The 17,571-nt window shown below is 32.0% G+C and overlaps 3 protein-coding genes across 4 annotated transcripts; 2 read left to right on the top strand and 1 right to left on the bottom strand.

The window, feature by feature from the left end:
- On the top strand, positions 1,673-4,253 carry LOC109354441 (probable protein phosphatase 2C 63). Of its 2 annotated transcripts, none has more exons than XM_019596938.1 (4): positions 1,673-2,058; positions 2,579-2,952; positions 3,398-3,634; positions 3,727-4,253. In XM_019596938.1, the coding sequence occupies exons 1-4, from the start codon at positions 2,016-2,018 to the stop codon at positions 4,000-4,002; spliced, it is 930 nt and encodes a 309-aa protein (XP_019452483.1). In that variant the 5' UTR covers positions 1,673-2,015; the 3' UTR covers positions 4,003-4,253. The 2 variants fall into 2 exon arrangements, with proteins under 2 accessions (XP_019452483.1, XP_019452482.1); XM_019596937.1 differs by having other exon boundaries at positions 1,676-2,081.
- LOC109354440 (pentatricopeptide repeat-containing protein At5g02860-like) lies at positions 7,679-10,611 on the bottom strand. Its single transcript, XM_019596936.1, has one exon. The coding sequence runs from the start codon at positions 10,506-10,508 to the stop codon at positions 8,088-8,090; it is 2,421 nt and encodes an 806-aa protein (XP_019452481.1). The 5' UTR covers positions 10,509-10,611; the 3' UTR covers positions 7,679-8,087.
- On the top strand, positions 14,764-17,571 carry LOC109354438 (classical arabinogalactan protein 9-like). Its single transcript, XM_019596934.1, has 2 exons — positions 14,764-15,321; positions 17,360-17,571. Exons 1-2 carry the CDS (start codon positions 14,890-14,892, stop codon positions 17,426-17,428), a joined length of 501 nt encoding a protein of 166 aa, XP_019452479.1. The 5' UTR covers positions 14,764-14,889; the 3' UTR covers positions 17,429-17,571.

The following is a 17,571-nucleotide window of genomic DNA, read 5'->3' as shown; positions in this document are numbered from 1 at the left end:
CTTTAAAAATAGATGCATAGAGGGTTTCGGAGGGTTTGAGAAACTCTCCAAAACCTTCCCCCTCTTTGATCCAATTTCCAAACAAGGGAAAAACTTTCCAAAACTTTCCCTCGCCCTCCAAAACCTTACTCCCAAATAAAGTCTAAAGTAACATAATAGAAATCATTTAAACTAAAGAGGTAGTATAAGTTAAGAGTAACATCATATTATATATCTTATAATCTTCACACTATGGTAAAAAAGAAAAATAGAAATTAATCTCCACCCTCTATGGTCCATGGTGTAATCAGTAGAAAAATAGAGCTTCTTTTTGTAATAGCAAAGTATCCTCAACCTTAAGATCATGAAATAGAATTGATGTATAGATTATGAATTAGATTATCTTTATTATTGGAGAGTCCATTATCATATTAAGATTATGAGTTAGCATAACCTACATTTGTATCAATGGATCCTCATTTATCTAAATTAGTATATAGTAAATATAGTTACTTATGATGTTTTAGGGATTATTTATCTTACTCAATCATACAAACTAATGTATTTAAATTCTATAATGGTATATTTCTAGGGAGCCACATCCTCTTCTTCTTTTTCTTCTAAATATATGTCTCACATAATATTAAACTATATATACTTCTTTTTTCGACTTATTGATTATAAATGCTAGTAACATACATAAATCTATATTAAATGTAAAAATATGTTAACTATAAACTAATTGAAATAATAATAAAATTTATAATATTAAAATTATAACTTTTTAATTTAATAATAAAATAATATTTTTCTCTAATATTTTATTTTATAGACATTTTTGTACCCATGAGCCCTTTTTGCCTAGTTAAAACTAAAAAGGTACAATGGGTTATATCCAACCTATTCTTGAAATAAACAACTAGCACATACTTAGTTTCCTTAAAAAAAACTAAGTCACTTAATACTACACTTAGAATTATCACTAGTTTTAGAGACTTCTTACTAATGAGCCAATGAATTGCACTTATTAAAGCAAATAAAAGAATTATTGAAATGATTTAAAATGAAAGCAAATATTTTATTGATCAGTGAATAGGAAGTTTGATCTACATTAGATCTCACATGAACACATTTATCCTCTTGAGAAAAAGTTTGGTTTTAAGTCGAAGTTGGAAGAGGAGAAATCATAACATATATATCTCTTATCACTTTATATTTAACCAAACAAAAAATTAAAAAAAAGAAAAAAATAAAATATTTTGTCCTCTTTATTTTCCCCCTTATTCTCTTATACCAAATGTTATAAAAATATATTATATTTTTCGGTACTTCTAACTTTCTTCTTATCTCTTTCTCCCTTCTTATTTCTTATATACAAATCAAATAAAGCATTAAATAGTATATTTAGGAATTAAATTTTAGAAAAAAAAGAAAAAAAATAGGAAATTATAAATTATATTTGTAAGAAATAAGGATAATTCTAAATCCTTCATTTTCCTCTAATTGAATTCACAATGTGAAGATAAGGAATGAAGTATTTTATTGGAAGGGAAGGGAAGAAAAGAAAAGCAAAAGGTACTTATTTTACCTAAAAAGAAAAGAAAAGAAAAGCAGAGCACACACGCTTATGTCTGAGTCAGTTGAATTAAATGCAATTGGAATACGCGTCAACTATAACCAACAACCATTACATATCTTCTTTTTTCATTTCCCTTCTTTTTATTCTTCTTCCTCACGCCGCATTTTCCACTCACTTTATTTTCTTTCTCTCCATTTTCCATCTACATAAAACCTAATTCCCCAAATTCAAACCCAAATATAAATTATTTATCTTCAGCATAGAATCATGCTGCGTTTGTGTTATAGCACTCTCGATTGTTGCTTCCGACGCGGTGGCGGTGACGGACTTCTATGGCACACTGAATTGAAGCCTCACGCCTTCGGCGAATTCTCGATCGCCGTCGCTCAAGCCAATTACAGTCTTGAAGATCAGAGTCAAGTATTCACCTCCCCCTCCGCCACCTATATCGGTGTCTATGACGGTCACGGTGGACCTGAAACTTCTAGATTCATCAACAGGCATCTCTTTTCTCATCTTCACAGTAATTAATTTCCCTTTTTCCATTTCACATTTCATAATTCCGAGTTGAAAATCGTTGTTTTTTGTTGAGTGGTGATTGGTAATTATGGAATAATAGAGCTTATTTGTGGAAGCAACAATTTTAAGATCCAAAGGAGGTTCAAATTTCACATAACTGGATGTATTTCAATTATGGGTATTGTTAAAAGGAACATAAAAAAGAAAGTTTTTATTGGAAAATATCACTTTTCAAATTTTTTTCCTCCATAAGAAACATATTTCAAGCAGTGTTTTTACGTGGTATATTTAATAATTAAGAAATAAACTTTTTAATTTTTCAATTAAAAACTTTTTTTTTGAATTTCTTAACTAGGGCAGTGTTTAACATATTTTTTGTCTTGGTTGATTGGTTTGTGTGTTTATGCATACAAGCAGCTATGTTTTATCACTTTCCTGAATATGCTTTTGCCCATGTTTTGATTGTGCAATTACTGACTTGTTTGTTAATTTGATGTGTAGAATTTGTCACTGAACAAGGGGGATTATCGGCGGATGTGATTAAAAAGGCGTTTAGTGCCACGGAGGAAGAATTCTATAATTTGGTGAAGCTGTCAATGCATATTAATCCCCAAATTGCTTCTGTAGGATCGTGTTGTCTTCTTGGTGCAATTTCTAATAATGTGTTGTATATTGCCAACCTCGGAGACTCTAGAGTCGTTCTTGGCAGGAGGGGTAATGAGAGCAAGAGATCTCCAGTAGTGGCAGAGCGGTTGTCAACTGATCATAATGTAGCTGATGAAAATGTGAGAAGAGAAGTTGAAGCCCGCCACCCTGATGATTCACAAATTGTGGTTTATACCCGTGGAGTGTGGAGGATTAAGGGTATTATACAGGTATAGTAATGCATTGGTGATTTTCACCTTCGGTATCTTCATGACTTTACTATTAATCATTATGTGTGTGACAAAACTGTGCTTAATTTTAAAACTTATGTTGAATATAGATAAATAGTCTGTTTATATATATCCATACCATGACCATATGTGTCTGATTGTACATAATCTCTTATCCATACCAGTTTATCTATTTTATATCTTCTTCTTTCCAGTTTTGGACTTACTTTACCTACTACGAATTTGATGTATTCACTGTATTCTACATAAATGTGATACATAAAGTGAGGTTTTCTGTAAGTTGTTAAAACTTAAGACTAAGTACTTAGATGCTCTAATCCATGATCTCCTTCTTTTCCTTCCATACGTGCATGCCTACCTTGTAAGAGAAAGGGGACCTTTAATGGGGCATGGCAATCTAATAAGAGGAGTTTTGTTTTTTCAGGTGTCAAGATCTATTGGCGATGTGTATTTGAAGAGACCTGATTTCTTTAGAGACCCAGCTTTTCGGAAATATGGAAATCCCATTCCTTTGAAGCATCCTGTAATGACAGCTGAACCATCAATAATTACCAGGGAGCTTGGGCCAGAAGATTTATTCTTGATATTCGCATCTGATGGCCTTTGGGAACAATTAAGTGATGAAGCAGCAGTTGATATTGTTTGCAAATATCCGAGAGCAGTGAGTTTCTTGTATTACTTGTGAGTTGCATATAGTGATTGACTATGTACATTTTTTACATTGATTCTGATTTGTGGTTCTGGTAATTGTAGGGAATTGCAAAGAGATTAGTTAGGACTGCTATTCAGAAAGCTGCAAAGAAGAGAGAGATGAGATATGCTGACATAAAGAAAATTGACAAAGGAATAAGAAGACACTTCCATGATGATATAACTGTTGTTGTAATCTTTCTTGATCACCATAAGGGATCCTCTCATGGTAGATTTAAGCAAACCACTGTTAGCTGTACAACTGCACCTGCCGATATTTTCTCCCTAAATTCGGAAGAAGCCGAAGCAGAGAAGAGCATGCTTCGTTCAGTTGGCTAAAGACTGAAATTGCTTCAAAGGATCGAACATTACTTTTATTTAGGATTAAATTATTAATAGGTGAAGGTGGATATTTTTAGTAAATGAAGGGGAATCTTGGCATAGATATACTTTACTGGAATTTGCTGACAGGTTCTTGCTGATGCAGATAAACATATGTATAGTTTTGAAGTCTTTTGTTTTGGATTTGATGATATTTATTATCAATTTTGTTTTTCTTTTGAAAGAAAGAATAGAATTTGTATTGTTTGTCATGAATCATAAAAGATGAGGACCAGGTAGCACACTCGTGATGACATGGCCTGTTCTTGGTAACCATAACTTATTTCCAACATGTACTAAATTTGTATTGCTAACCTTCACCTATTTTTATAAGGAATTAATCTCTTTCGGAGTTTGTGACTGTCTTTTTCAACAAATGTCGTTCACAGAAGTTGAACTATCGATCTTGGGAATTTAGTGAGGTTTTACGCATTTTTTGTCCATCTTAGCAAAAACATGGATAAGGTTCACACATAATTGATAACTGCAATTGACTAAAATGTCACGTTTTATGTTATGTAGCATCTAAATTAATTTGTAATTTGTTGTATTTGATTAGGCATCAGATATAAATAACCAAGGATACATAACAAAGCTTCTAGAATATAACTAATGAAGTAAAAAGAAAAGGGAATAAACAGAAATGGCTGAAATATGGATGTGGGGAGAAGATGGTTTTGATTATACAAGGCAAAATTGTATATTTTTCAACACACTAATCCATTTGCTAACACAGTATAATTAAACTGAATTTGTACTGAAGTTCTATGCCAATTTCACCATCAAAACTTCGAACTAGTTTTGCCTTTGTGATACTCTTGGAAATAGATTATGATATTCTGACAAATATCTTCTGTGTCAAAGTCAATGTTTCTAGACAATTGTCACCTTTTCTATTTAATTGTCTATGCAAAAATTAATATATTTATTTATATTAAATTTATGTAATATTTTATTATTATGTGCTTTATCTCTCTATAAAATCAAGATTGTTCATTTAAACAAATTATCTCTCTTATTAATTAGATATGAATATAATTGTAAAAATAGTCATCAATATTTCCTTAACATTTGAAAAAGATAAATAAATATTAGTAGATCTGATTTTAAAAATGTTAAGAAGGAAGGAAAACAATGAAGCTATTTTATGCAAAGCAAGTTTAAAGCTTTTTCATTAGAACACTAAGTTAATAGAATTGTTCCCTCTAAAAAATGAAATGATCTTCTACCTTTTACAAAAGAAGTTTGTAACATTTTAAAACTACTTATTAGAAAAAACTTGAAGTAATATTTATGAAGTAAAAGTAGTTTTTAATAATTTGATTTCCAATTTTGTCTTTTAAAATTTTAAAAACCATTAGTTATTCCAACTAACAAACTCAGTTATTTTTGTTGTCTTATCTTATCTAAAAATAAATAAAAATATTGCATATCCCATTATTAATAGAATAAAAGATTGAAATTTTTTGTAAACTTTTTTTAAATTAAATTATTAATAATTAAACAAATATTTTATATATTTTTTTGGTCATTTTCATATTTCAGTTATATATAAACTAGTTTTACTAAACAATTCTAGTTTAATAAGCTACATACATATTGAGTTTAATATGCTACTGGAGCACATCTTTCACAACTCTAGTTTAATAAGGTACGAGAGCACATATTTTATCTCACATCTTGTGTCATGAGTTGTAATTGGTTGAAAAAATACATTTAAGTTAAAAATTTAATTATTAAGTATTTTTCTAATCAATCACGACTCATGAAACATGAAGTGGCACACATCCATTAAGCACTTACTTATACATATGAAACCAGAAATTTGGTAGAAATTAGCTTGAAGATAAAAATGAACTAGTAAACCAGGTCAATCCCCCTCTTCCATGTCAAAGTTAATGTTTCTACACAACCATCCCATTTTTTATTTAATTGTATTTTAAAGTTATAGTCCAAAAATTAAGAAATGCAATTAATATTTTATTTGTATTAAATTTATGTAATGTTTTACTACTACTTCATTTATCTTTCATAATAATTTAATTTTACTTTTTATCTATATCAGAATCAATAAATCTATGTGCCAAAAAAAGGAATCCACAAATCTATGTGCCAAAAAAAAGAATCAACAAATCTGATATAGTACTATACAAGAGTATAGAAAGAAGAAAGACAGTAATAATAAATAGGATTTAATATATATACATTGACAGTGTAAGTGTTTTTTATACTGTCAGTCAATCATCTATCATTTATATGTTAACTATCATTGACTTTCATACAAAAGTAATACAAATCAACAAGTGAATGATGTGCCGATAGTATAAAAAACTTTACACTAATAGTACAGAGATTTTAAACCCTAATAAATATCACCGCTTCTCTTCAATTTCTGGAACTGCCAAAGTAGAATTGCTCGTTTGAGCATTAATATTTATCAACTTCGATGAGACTTTAATTGATACTCAAAACTTATGTAGTTATGTTAAAACACTTTCTTAGACATCTGAAACCATAAATTTTGTGGACATTAACCTTCAAGCTATAGTATACACACTCTCAATATAAAGACATTGTTTATCATTTATTTGTATTATTTTTTATAAAAAAAATTATGATAACATATAAATGGTAGCTAATGCAATAATAATGTATAAAATTCATACAATATCAGCGTATACTATAGTTTAGTGAGAATGGCTAATTTGTTTTGACATGAGTTGGCCAAAATCCCATTGAATTTCAGCCATATGCTTATTTGTTCCTTGCTTGGTTGAGTTTGAATGTGGACACATTCCTCAAAGATCTTGAATAAGGAACGTCTTTAATTGGTGAATTAACTCTTGATTTTCTATGCATTGACCGTGGGATTACTTGAATGAAATGGTTGCATTGTATCTTAGCAAATCTGATTTGAAATGATGGAGATTCACACATCTAATTAGATGAGGCTTGATGACTTGCCTTTCTTGGATGAACCTTGTCTTTAATACATTGAATTACACACCCAACCATCATATTACATGATTTAAATAAAATACTTAACAATAATTTAAAAAACTCCTAAGATTAAAATAAATTCTAAGACTACCCATGAGAATAAAAATCTCAATTTATTGAAAATAATAACCAAAACTATCATAATTTCCTTTCAAGAATGTAAACTCCAATTGACTCACCTACTTATAAGATTGTCATCTATAAATCATAGGTTGCCCCCTTAGTTTACATCACCTACTAGGTAGGTGCTGCAGCAAAAGAAAATAACTTGAATGAGAAATTTGATAACTGAAACTAACTCAAAAAACCTATTTAAAACAAAAGAAAAACTTAAAAAACCAACTTAAAAATAAAAAATAACTTAGAGGAAGAATCTAATAGTTATGTCAAACAAAAAACATTGCTTAGTACTTGCCTATTTAATGGAGCACAGAAGTTTGGGTAACTGGTGTAAATCAAAATTTGTCTTAATTAATTAGGAATTTATAGAAGTGCTTTTATGTTGAGGATATCTCACAACATGCTCTTATTCAAAAGTCTACTAGCATCAAAGACAAAACTATAAGTTGAAAATTGAAATGCTTCATACAAACAGCACAATGGCTGCAGGAATAAGCATCTATTAACTGAGCTCTAGAAAACAAACAAAATATACAAAAATCTTATTTCTTGTACACAAACAATACATTACAAAATCCTACCAGAAGCTACAAAAAACCTTTTATGCCAAAAAGCATACACTGCCCATTCCCCCCTTATTTCATTGCTGTATAACTCTACTCTACATATTCTACAAGTATTGAACCATTGATCTTCGAAATCGACCCCCCTTCCCTCTTTGTACTTGCAATTTCACTCTTTGCTGCAAAATTTCACTTGGCAGAGGACTAGTGATGAATTAATAACATACAACCAGTTACAACTGCAGTGGGTTTATGCAAACCTCCAAACCCAACATGGTCAGGAAAGGAAGACTAAGGGCATCTTACCAGAGGGCAAAGACGCATTCCAGCGAAGCCTCAAGAGAATCACAGAACAAGCATTCATTTCTTTGCTATGCGCTCAAGTAACCTGTTCTTTTCCTGCTCGGATATATGTGGATCAAGATTGCCAAGCTTTTGAACAAAATTGTTTGCCTCGCCTTGCAAATTGACCTTACAGTACCAGTCAACAATGGAGTTGTATGTATGCTGGTTTGGCTTACATCCCTGCTTGATCATGCAACGAATGACATTAATAGCCTCCACTAACATTGAGTCGGCAGCATAAGTTGCTATAAATGTATTGTAAGTCACAACATCAGGAGTAGGCGCAGGGTCCTTCATTTCTCTAAATATCCTTTTAGCCTCTGACATCCTGCCATTTCGGCAATATGCATAAATAACTATATTGTATGAAATTACATCAGGCTTTATACCTTTCTCCAGAATTTCCCTCAAAATTTCTTCTGATTTGTGGAAGTGTTCAGTGCGGCTGTACATATGCATCAAGCTATTATAGGTAGACAAACTCAGAGTAAATCCACTCTGATACATAAAGTTCAAAATCTCTTCAGTTTTGGCTACCATCTTTTTCCTCCCATATATTGATAGCATTGCATTCAAAGTAGCTATGTCAGGTAAGATACCTCTCCTCCTAAGCTCCAAAAAGGAGCGTTCTGTTTCTGTTAGAAGATTAACCTTGCTATTCACTAGAACAAGGGTCTTTAAGAGAACAGCATGAGCTTCAATTCTGCCAGAGTATATATTCTCTGCAAGAGCATTCATCCTTTCAATCTCCTTACCATTGGCATAGGCATGAAGCAGAGAGGCGAATGTTGCCTCATTAGGTTTACATCGTCCAGCCATCATTTCAGCAAGGACTTCCTCAGATTGTTTCCAAAGCCCTCCTCGAGCCAAAGCTGCTAAAACAGCATTATAGGTAGAAAGATCTGGAGTCACTCCCGCTTCCAGCATTCTCTCGTAAACAGCCATCGCTTGGTCAAAAGAACCACACCTGCTGTATGCACTTATTAGAGTGTTGAAGGTGTCCCTCTCAGGCACAAACCCTGCTCTCTTCATTTCTTTAAATACTCCTGATACTTCAGAGTCCAATCCATTTTGTCCAAATACAGCCAAAAGTGTGTTCCAAGTAACAATATCAGGGGAACACTTGCATAACTTGATCTCCGTAAAAACTTTCTCCATTTCTGCAAACTTTCCACGGTCACCATACATCTTGATAAGGGAATTAAAGGTGCATATATTAGGTTTGCAGCCTGCTGCTCTCATTTCTTCAAAAACTTTCACTGCAAACTCATCTTTCCCAGCCTTCACAAATCCTGACAAAAGGGTGGTGTAGGTGTAAACATCAGGTTTAATCCCTTTCTCAATCATTTGGGTTTTAAGCTCCAAGGCTTCCTCCAACAGACCACCTCTAGTATAAGCCGAAATCAATGAGTTGTAAGTCACAATGCTAGGTGGAAAACCATTACCTTCCATCTGTCTCAGAACTTCCATGGCCTCCTTAGGCCGTCTGGACTTACCATAAACATCCAACAATGCATTATACGTAACCATATCAGGTGTAAATCCGGCCAACTTGATTTCCTGAAAAAACTCAAAAGCTTCCTCATACAAAGACCCCGACCTGCAACAACTTATAAGCGTATTATATGTGCACAAATCCGGGGCAAGGGCATGAGTTTTCATGTCCTGAACAAGATCAATGATCTTAATCCAAGGCATGCCCATTTTACCATAGACATTCAAAATAGCATTATAAGTAATCAAAGTAGGAGCACAGCCCACTTGTTTCATTTTATCAAACACCTTCAATGCCTCCCTATACCTCTTATTATTAGCATATGCAGTGATCAAAGAAGTATAGCAATATACATCAACCTCAACCCCATCACTCTCTAGACTCTGCAGCATCGAAGCCGCGGTCGAAACCTGACCCGCTTTGCCAAGAATGTTGATAACCACTGCAATTACAGAACCATTCAAAAGCGAGACAGAAAATTCTTCACTATTTCGAATCCAATCAATGACATTCAATGCAAGTTCAATTTTTTTGTTAAACCCTAATCCCCTAATGATACCTATAATATCCAAATACAAAGAGCTGGAGAAACCAGCAGAAGAAGTGCGTTGTTTGAACAAGTGGTGAAGAATTTCATGGAGGCGAGTTGAATCAAAAGAAGGGTGGAGTAAGTCTTGGAGAGTTCGGTGAGCTAGAGGGGAGAGGCGGTGGAGCTTGCGGCGGTTGGAGAGAGGGACGGCGTCGATTGAATCGGGAAAAGTGGAATTGAGATCAAAGAAGAGGTGTTGGAGAAAAGGGGTTAGGGTAATGGATGAGGAGGTGGTGGAGGTGGAGGTGGAGGTGGTGGTGGTGGTGGTGGAATGGTTTTGGTTGAAGGGCTTAGTGGGTGAGGGTTGAGGTGGGTTTGGGAGAAGAAGAGGGAGACCAAGCTTTTCTGCCATTGTGTTAGTGTTGCTATTTGAGAACCACACCACTCATCAATTTTTATCATCACCATGTTTTCTTATCATTTTAGATTCCAATTTTTTGTTAGTGAAGAAAATCCTAAAATAAGGAACGAGAGTTTGGTTTATGATGTAAAAGGCCACTTAATCCAACTATTGTATTAGAGTCAATGATTCAATGTTAAATGGGGTAATAATGAATACATTTTGTTATAATTATTATTTTTTCACTAGGATTAGGAATACATATTATATGCGCATTCACATGATTAAGAACGTATATTTTATTTGTGTTCGCATAGTTAAGAACACGATTAAAAACATACATGTTACTCGTACAAATAAATACCCAATACCATATTTTTTGTTCTGAAATTATTAAGAAATGCAATAATGAAATTATTAAAATAACGAAAGTAAATATAAAGTGTGATAATGTAACATGAAAGAGGTGAAACCATTTTGGAGCAAACATGAATGTGAATATGATATGTGTCAAGAGATGATGTGAGAAGATCTTTTTTTATGATATAGTTAACATATATTATGAGATAATTTATCTATTTCTCCTGATAAAAGTACGACATGTGCACTATTTTGTTTAGTTTTAAAAATATTTTTTTATAAAAAATAATTAAATATGACACATGTTACGATTTTATTGGTTTGTGAAATAATTTATCTCCTTATACAAAAGATATTTTATTTTCTTAGATATATTAACAAAGAAATCCTAAAATATCTTTATATTATTTGGGAGGGGAAACTACAAGTCATAACCATTTATTTTATGAAAATCCAATAATTCAGATTTACTCACTAATTTTAACTATTAAATTTTCATAGAGATTGGGTGGCTAAGAAGTAGAGTAACTTTTTTCTACTTACCAGTGGAATAAGTGATTTCATTCTCATTAAATGATAAAATTAGCCAAAAAAAAATTTGTGTAAAAGTAATCAATAAACAAAGGCAAAATGATCCAAACAATCATAACATCATCAAAGCAACAAGTTTCTCAACTCATGGGAAATTATATCAATTAAAGAAAAAACACTAAAAAAATGGCTCATAACTTCATACGGTAATCAGTATAAAAATTTCCTTCACTCATATTGTAGATGAGGATGACTTCCCATTCCTGGTGTAACAAGTCTCAGATAGATAAGACAATGGAGTAGTAATGATGATATTACGACATACGATTTTGGTTTAAAGAAATAACATATAAAAAATGAGTGTAGCACCGGATCCTTTCAAACCTTTAATTCCAATCCAACTTAAGATTATGAAACAACTCCGTCAACCCAGCATGAAATTTATTTGAGATTTTCATTGAGCCAAAGAAGTCAATTAGCATAAACATTAAGAGCAATAAAATCATATGTTGGTTTATTCCATTTAACCTAAACCTTGATTTGTATGAGAATAAGAGGAGTGAACCCTTCCCTATGTAAGGTAGGTAATAATTTTTCTATCTTAACTGATAGAGTTGAAGTTCCTACCTAGTCAAGCCCACCATATTGTAGCCGAAAACACCATTGTGTTATCTTTTCCATGCAGCCCATGTTTTTTTATTGTTTCAAAATTGGACATTATATTTTTGAAGCCTAACGAGTGCATTCATTGAACAATATCTATAGATGATTCAAGTTTGATTGGATCATTTTATATGCGGCAAATGCCTATTATGTAGTAGAATTATATTTTTAGAAATTCAAACCCGAAATTATTAGTTTACCCATGAGCCGGAACTACTCTACCAATTGTTTTTTGATTCGGTGGTAAATTATATACTTGTGATTGTTCATGAAATGAGATCCTCTGTCCCATAAAAGTTCATGTCTCATTTCCTAGATCAATTAGTGTTTGCCAACAAGTTAAAAATAATACCTCAATTTATTTTTATTTTATTAAAATAATATATTAATTTCATATATCAATATATGAGTGGAACGGGACATGAATACATCAAAGCATAGAACCTCAACTAATCCTACTAAATCTCTATATATATTATTCCATATATCACTATATATATTATTCTTTGGTATGCAACAAATTTGAGTAATTTATATCGGCAAGGACTTAGCCCCATGCTTTCAAGTTAAGATAAACTTTTTAGGTTGTTTTAAAAATAAATCACATTCATTATTGCCATTATAACAAGTAACCACCATTGCCAAATTTCTCATGCAATAATGTATAAAATTAAGAACTTCCTCAGATGAGTAATTGACAAGGAGCAACAATTCTCTATTAGCTAGACATAATTTATTTCATATGTTTAAATTATTGCTTGGACTCCGTAAAATTAGAGAGTTAGGATATCTTCGTTAATGGAGAGACAAGTATATCTAAAACAAAAAAAAATACAATATAATTTAACATTTTTATCCTTAAAATATAATGATATAATATTTTTACTTTTACTTATAAATATAAAAATGCTCACTTACATTTTCATTAATAGAAAGAATCCTAAACTTAAAAAACTAGAATAATGTTAACAACCTATCTTATGGTAGTTAAAAGGTACATACCAAAGCACACATGTGGCAGTCATTCAGTTATACATGGAAAGTGCAAGAAACTTTGTGAAATGGAAGTTCAAACAAACGACTTAAGGGTTGACAGTGACCTCAAAAAATCTAACAAGCCAAAGGTTAGTTTACCTTTTTTCAATTAAAGACAATACAAATATTATTACTTTTTAAAAAAATTATTCACTCCCAATTATATTTCTATAGAGGGTCTATTAAATTTATCTATGCATGAAAAAGCTACTAGTCATGATGTTTCCAAAGAGGAAATGAAATTTGGATTGTTATCTAAGAAAAGTTACTATTGTAATCACTTTTTCTTCCTTAATTAAGCCCCATTCTTTCTATTTTGAGATTTCCCCTAGTTATTTTCATGCATTTATCAAAAGCAAACAACACACATGTGAATCCAAATAATCATGTTTTCCACCAGCACAAGACTATAGTCCCCACCACCATCCATAAAAGGGTGCTTTGCTGTGATTATGCCTCTAACTCATCAAAGACGCTATGCTTTAATCATCTGTTTTCAGCCTGTAATTTAGTTATTAAATCTAATGAATTTTTTATAATGACTTAATGTACTTCCGAGATACTCTGTTAGTGTGAAGATTTATGCAATCATCCACTATTCATCTATACTATTTTTTGAAAAGTTAATAATAATAAGACATAAATAATAAAATATATAATTATAATACATAAAACTCATATATTATTAGTGCATATATTTCATCTCTAATATTACAGGGACATTGGACAGAACATGAGTATGGGGCAACCGAACAACCCCACTTTAGCAAAAAAATTCCTTAACTTTCTTTCCTCCAGCTCCAACGTAGAGTACAAATCACGATGTCCAGTACAAATATGAAGACACATGAGCAACATGTGTCATATTCCTTCAATAGTATGTTCTGTTGTTTATGGTTATTGGAGCACAAATATATCAAAATTCTTATAACATACATGTAGTTCTTTAAATTTCATCGAGAATGATTTAGTAACTAGTTTTATAAAATTGAATTTTATATAAAAGTTTGCTAATTATTTGCATGTCCTCGGTCCTTTAACCTGTTATATTGCTATGCTTAAATTGGAAATGTCCCTCATATTCATTTTTGGTAGTTAGAGTCTTGCCATCATCATAATTTACATGGAAGGCTTCTCATCATAATTCACATGGAAAGCTTCTCTCACCCCAACCAACCCTATGTGAATATATTTAATGGAATAAGTATCCTCCCCATTAATGGAAAGACAAGTACATGATTTTATATGTGTTTTTAATGACAAAAGTATTATTTTATTGTATATAAAAGGATAAAAATGTCTTATCATATGATTGTTTTCTTTGTTTTGGGTATACTTTCTCTCCATTAATGGAGAGGATCCTAACTCAATAACTATGTATAAATTTTCATAATAACAATGCATAAATATTAAACTAGTGATTTAAATTCCCACAAACTTGTTATTAAGAATGTCTTCTAAATTCATTTGGAGACATGGAAATCACAAAACTCAATCATCTACATGTATGAGACCTTATGTACAACTATTTTAAAATAGAATAAGATTATACGAAGAAAGAAGGTGTTAAGTAGAAATGATAGGTGAGAGAGACCATCCAGCTGCATAACCCTGACTGTAATGTGCATTCAGATCTGTTTGGTAGTGGCAGCAACCAATATATAAAAACCCCAACCTTCCACACTTTTTGATCCAAACTCATCATATCTCCTTCTCTATACTACTACTATATGCTAAATTGGCACATTCATTAGATAATATTAATTACAATCGCATAACCTCCTATATTTACTCTTTCATAATAATGGCTCAACAATCACTTTTACTCGTCGGTTTAATCTGCATTGTTCTCTCCGGCGTCACAGCCCAATCTCCTACCTCTTCTCCCACCACTTCCCCCACCCCAACTACTCCAACTCCCACTGCCACTCCTACTCCTCAAGGTTCTCCTCCACCGTCTCAATCTTCACCACCACCGGCACAGTCACCACCACCAGTGAGCTCTCCACCACTTGCTTCTCCTCCTCCGGCTACACCACCACCTGCAACACCTCCAACTGCGGTCCCTCCACCAGCACTTACACCAACACCTGTGTCATCTACTCCGGCGATATCTCCGGCTCCGGCACCAGAGAAGGTGAAGAGTAAGGCACCAGCACTTGCACCAGGTCCTATTTCTCCGGCATCTGATGCTCCTGGTCCTAGCTTGTCTTCTCTCGCTCCTGTTGGTGATGATGTAAGTTTTCTCTCCCTCCTTCCCTTTTACTATGTTCTACTTTCTTTGTGTTATTAGCCGTAGCTAAATTTAAACCACACCTATCTAGTAAAGAAGATCTATTTTTGGATAAACCTTTACCTAACACAAGTTTTGATACATTTTTCAAAGCCCTCTATATATATTTAAAGGTTGATGCGTGGATGGTATGATTTAATGTTTTAGACTGTGCTTGTGTTTGAGATAGGAGTTATGGTTGTAGTTAATCCTATTATTGTTATTGTTGTTGTTTTATTGTGAATGTTTTTGTGATTGAAATAATGTTGTTAAATTATATATAATCTGATGCCACATGATGTAACTCAAATAAGATATGATGTGTCCATGATATTATGATAGGGTGTTACACTGTTATTCCTATCTTATTTGATTGTTACTGGCAAAACCCAAATTAATTGCCAAAGATTTTAAATGTTAGTGAAAATTGTTTGGACACTAGCAAAATTATGAGTCACACTATTTACTCTCTTAAAAAGAAGTGTTGTACAAAATAAAATAGAAGACAATTATATTATTTTATTTACACTTATAATTTTTGAATCCGAACCCGTCTCTGATTAGGATGTGATGCGTGAAGGACGAATCTAAAATAAGACGGGTCAAGATATAAACGGATCCGGGTTGAAAAATGACAAAATGACAAACATATATATTTTTTCTCAAATCTTTAACCATGCACAATCAAAATTATCACAATCTTTATATAAACTCAATTAAAATCTGTATCCCACGTATATTAGTATATAAACTAAAAACTATAAATTGTATCCTTCAAACTAAAAATTATCACAATTACGTGACTGAAAATTATAAAAGACATTCAAAATTTCAGAACAATTTAAACTATAGTGTTAACATAAGTTGAAGTGTTCTTATATATGTATGATAAGTGATATGAATATGTTGTGTGAGCTTGTAGATATTTGAGTTATGTGGGCTGCACATAATGAGTATTGATAGGTACTTGTTCAAATATTTTTTATATATAACGATAAGAGACTGATCGGGTGACCCAGACATAAACCCGAACCCATCTTTTTTGACATCTGGTCTGTTCTTTTTAATCGTGTCTGTCCTCTTTTATTTATTTGGACGAGTCAGACTCATCCTGTAGCCATTAAGTTGAGACGAGTCTTCAAATTGGACCGAGTCTTGTTTACCCCTATTTATAATGATACTTTTATCATAAAACTAAATATAAAAAGATTACTTCTCTTTTGTAATAAATAGGATGCCCTACTCCTTATTACCTCCACCCACATTTGAGATCCAACTTAGATGTTCCATTTTTAAGGTAGGAATTGGTTCGTGTAGAAATGTAAACATCAAAATGATTATTTGTCTTTAAATATGTTTTAATCTAATGAAATTGTAACATATATTATAAAAAATTGACTGATGAGAAACATAGATATTAATCTGTATTAAGTATCAAAATTTTATTGAAATGAGAAAGGATTAGAAACATTATTTTGAGATATGTGATTTTCAATACTACTAACACATTTATTTGTTTGTCGAAATTGTGCTGGGACATTTGTCAGACGCAGGGCTGTACCCACCTGATAAATTGGATCTGAAAAACATTGGAACAATACTTTTTTTTCCTGTTTTATTTTATAAATAGTTATATGTATAATAATAATTCTGGCATGTTGAGTAAAGATCATCTCCATTAATAGAGAGATAAATACTATAAAAAACATAAGAAACAATGATATGAAAGACATTTTTATCATTAAAAATACATATAAAATAAGTATTTGTCACTCAATTAATGAAGAAGATATTTGCTCTTTATATATTATCAGAGGGTTAACGAGTAGACTTGATACTTTTTCATTCAAAAAGTATTAATTATAAACTTATTCACAATTTGATTAAAATGGTGTGAAAAATAAGAAACAACAATTTTTTTGTGTGATGGTGTACTCATATTTGGACACATGATGTTGCTTGAAGCTTTACGGATAAGTTAATATACTTTGTGATATTGCAGAGTGGGGTAGATAAGTTAATGGTTGGATGCTTTGCATTCGGATGTGCTCTTCTGTCACTATTGCTCTAGAGATCTCTTCCTTCTCTATTTGGATCTCAGATTCTTCTCATCAATATTATTTTACCATTTGCCACTATATATATTATTTTCTAGTTATTATATGAGACTTTATTACTTGTATTCGGTCTCTATATATTCGCTTGCATTCTTTG

Source organism: Lupinus angustifolius, chromosome LG08, assembly GCF_001865875.1.
Source record: "Lupinus angustifolius cultivar Tanjil chromosome LG08, LupAngTanjil_v1.0, whole genome shotgun sequence".
In the NCBI taxonomy this organism is placed as follows: domain Eukaryota; kingdom Viridiplantae; phylum Streptophyta; class Magnoliopsida; order Fabales; family Fabaceae; genus Lupinus; species Lupinus angustifolius.
This window is presented reverse-complemented; position numbering and strand designations above follow the sequence as displayed.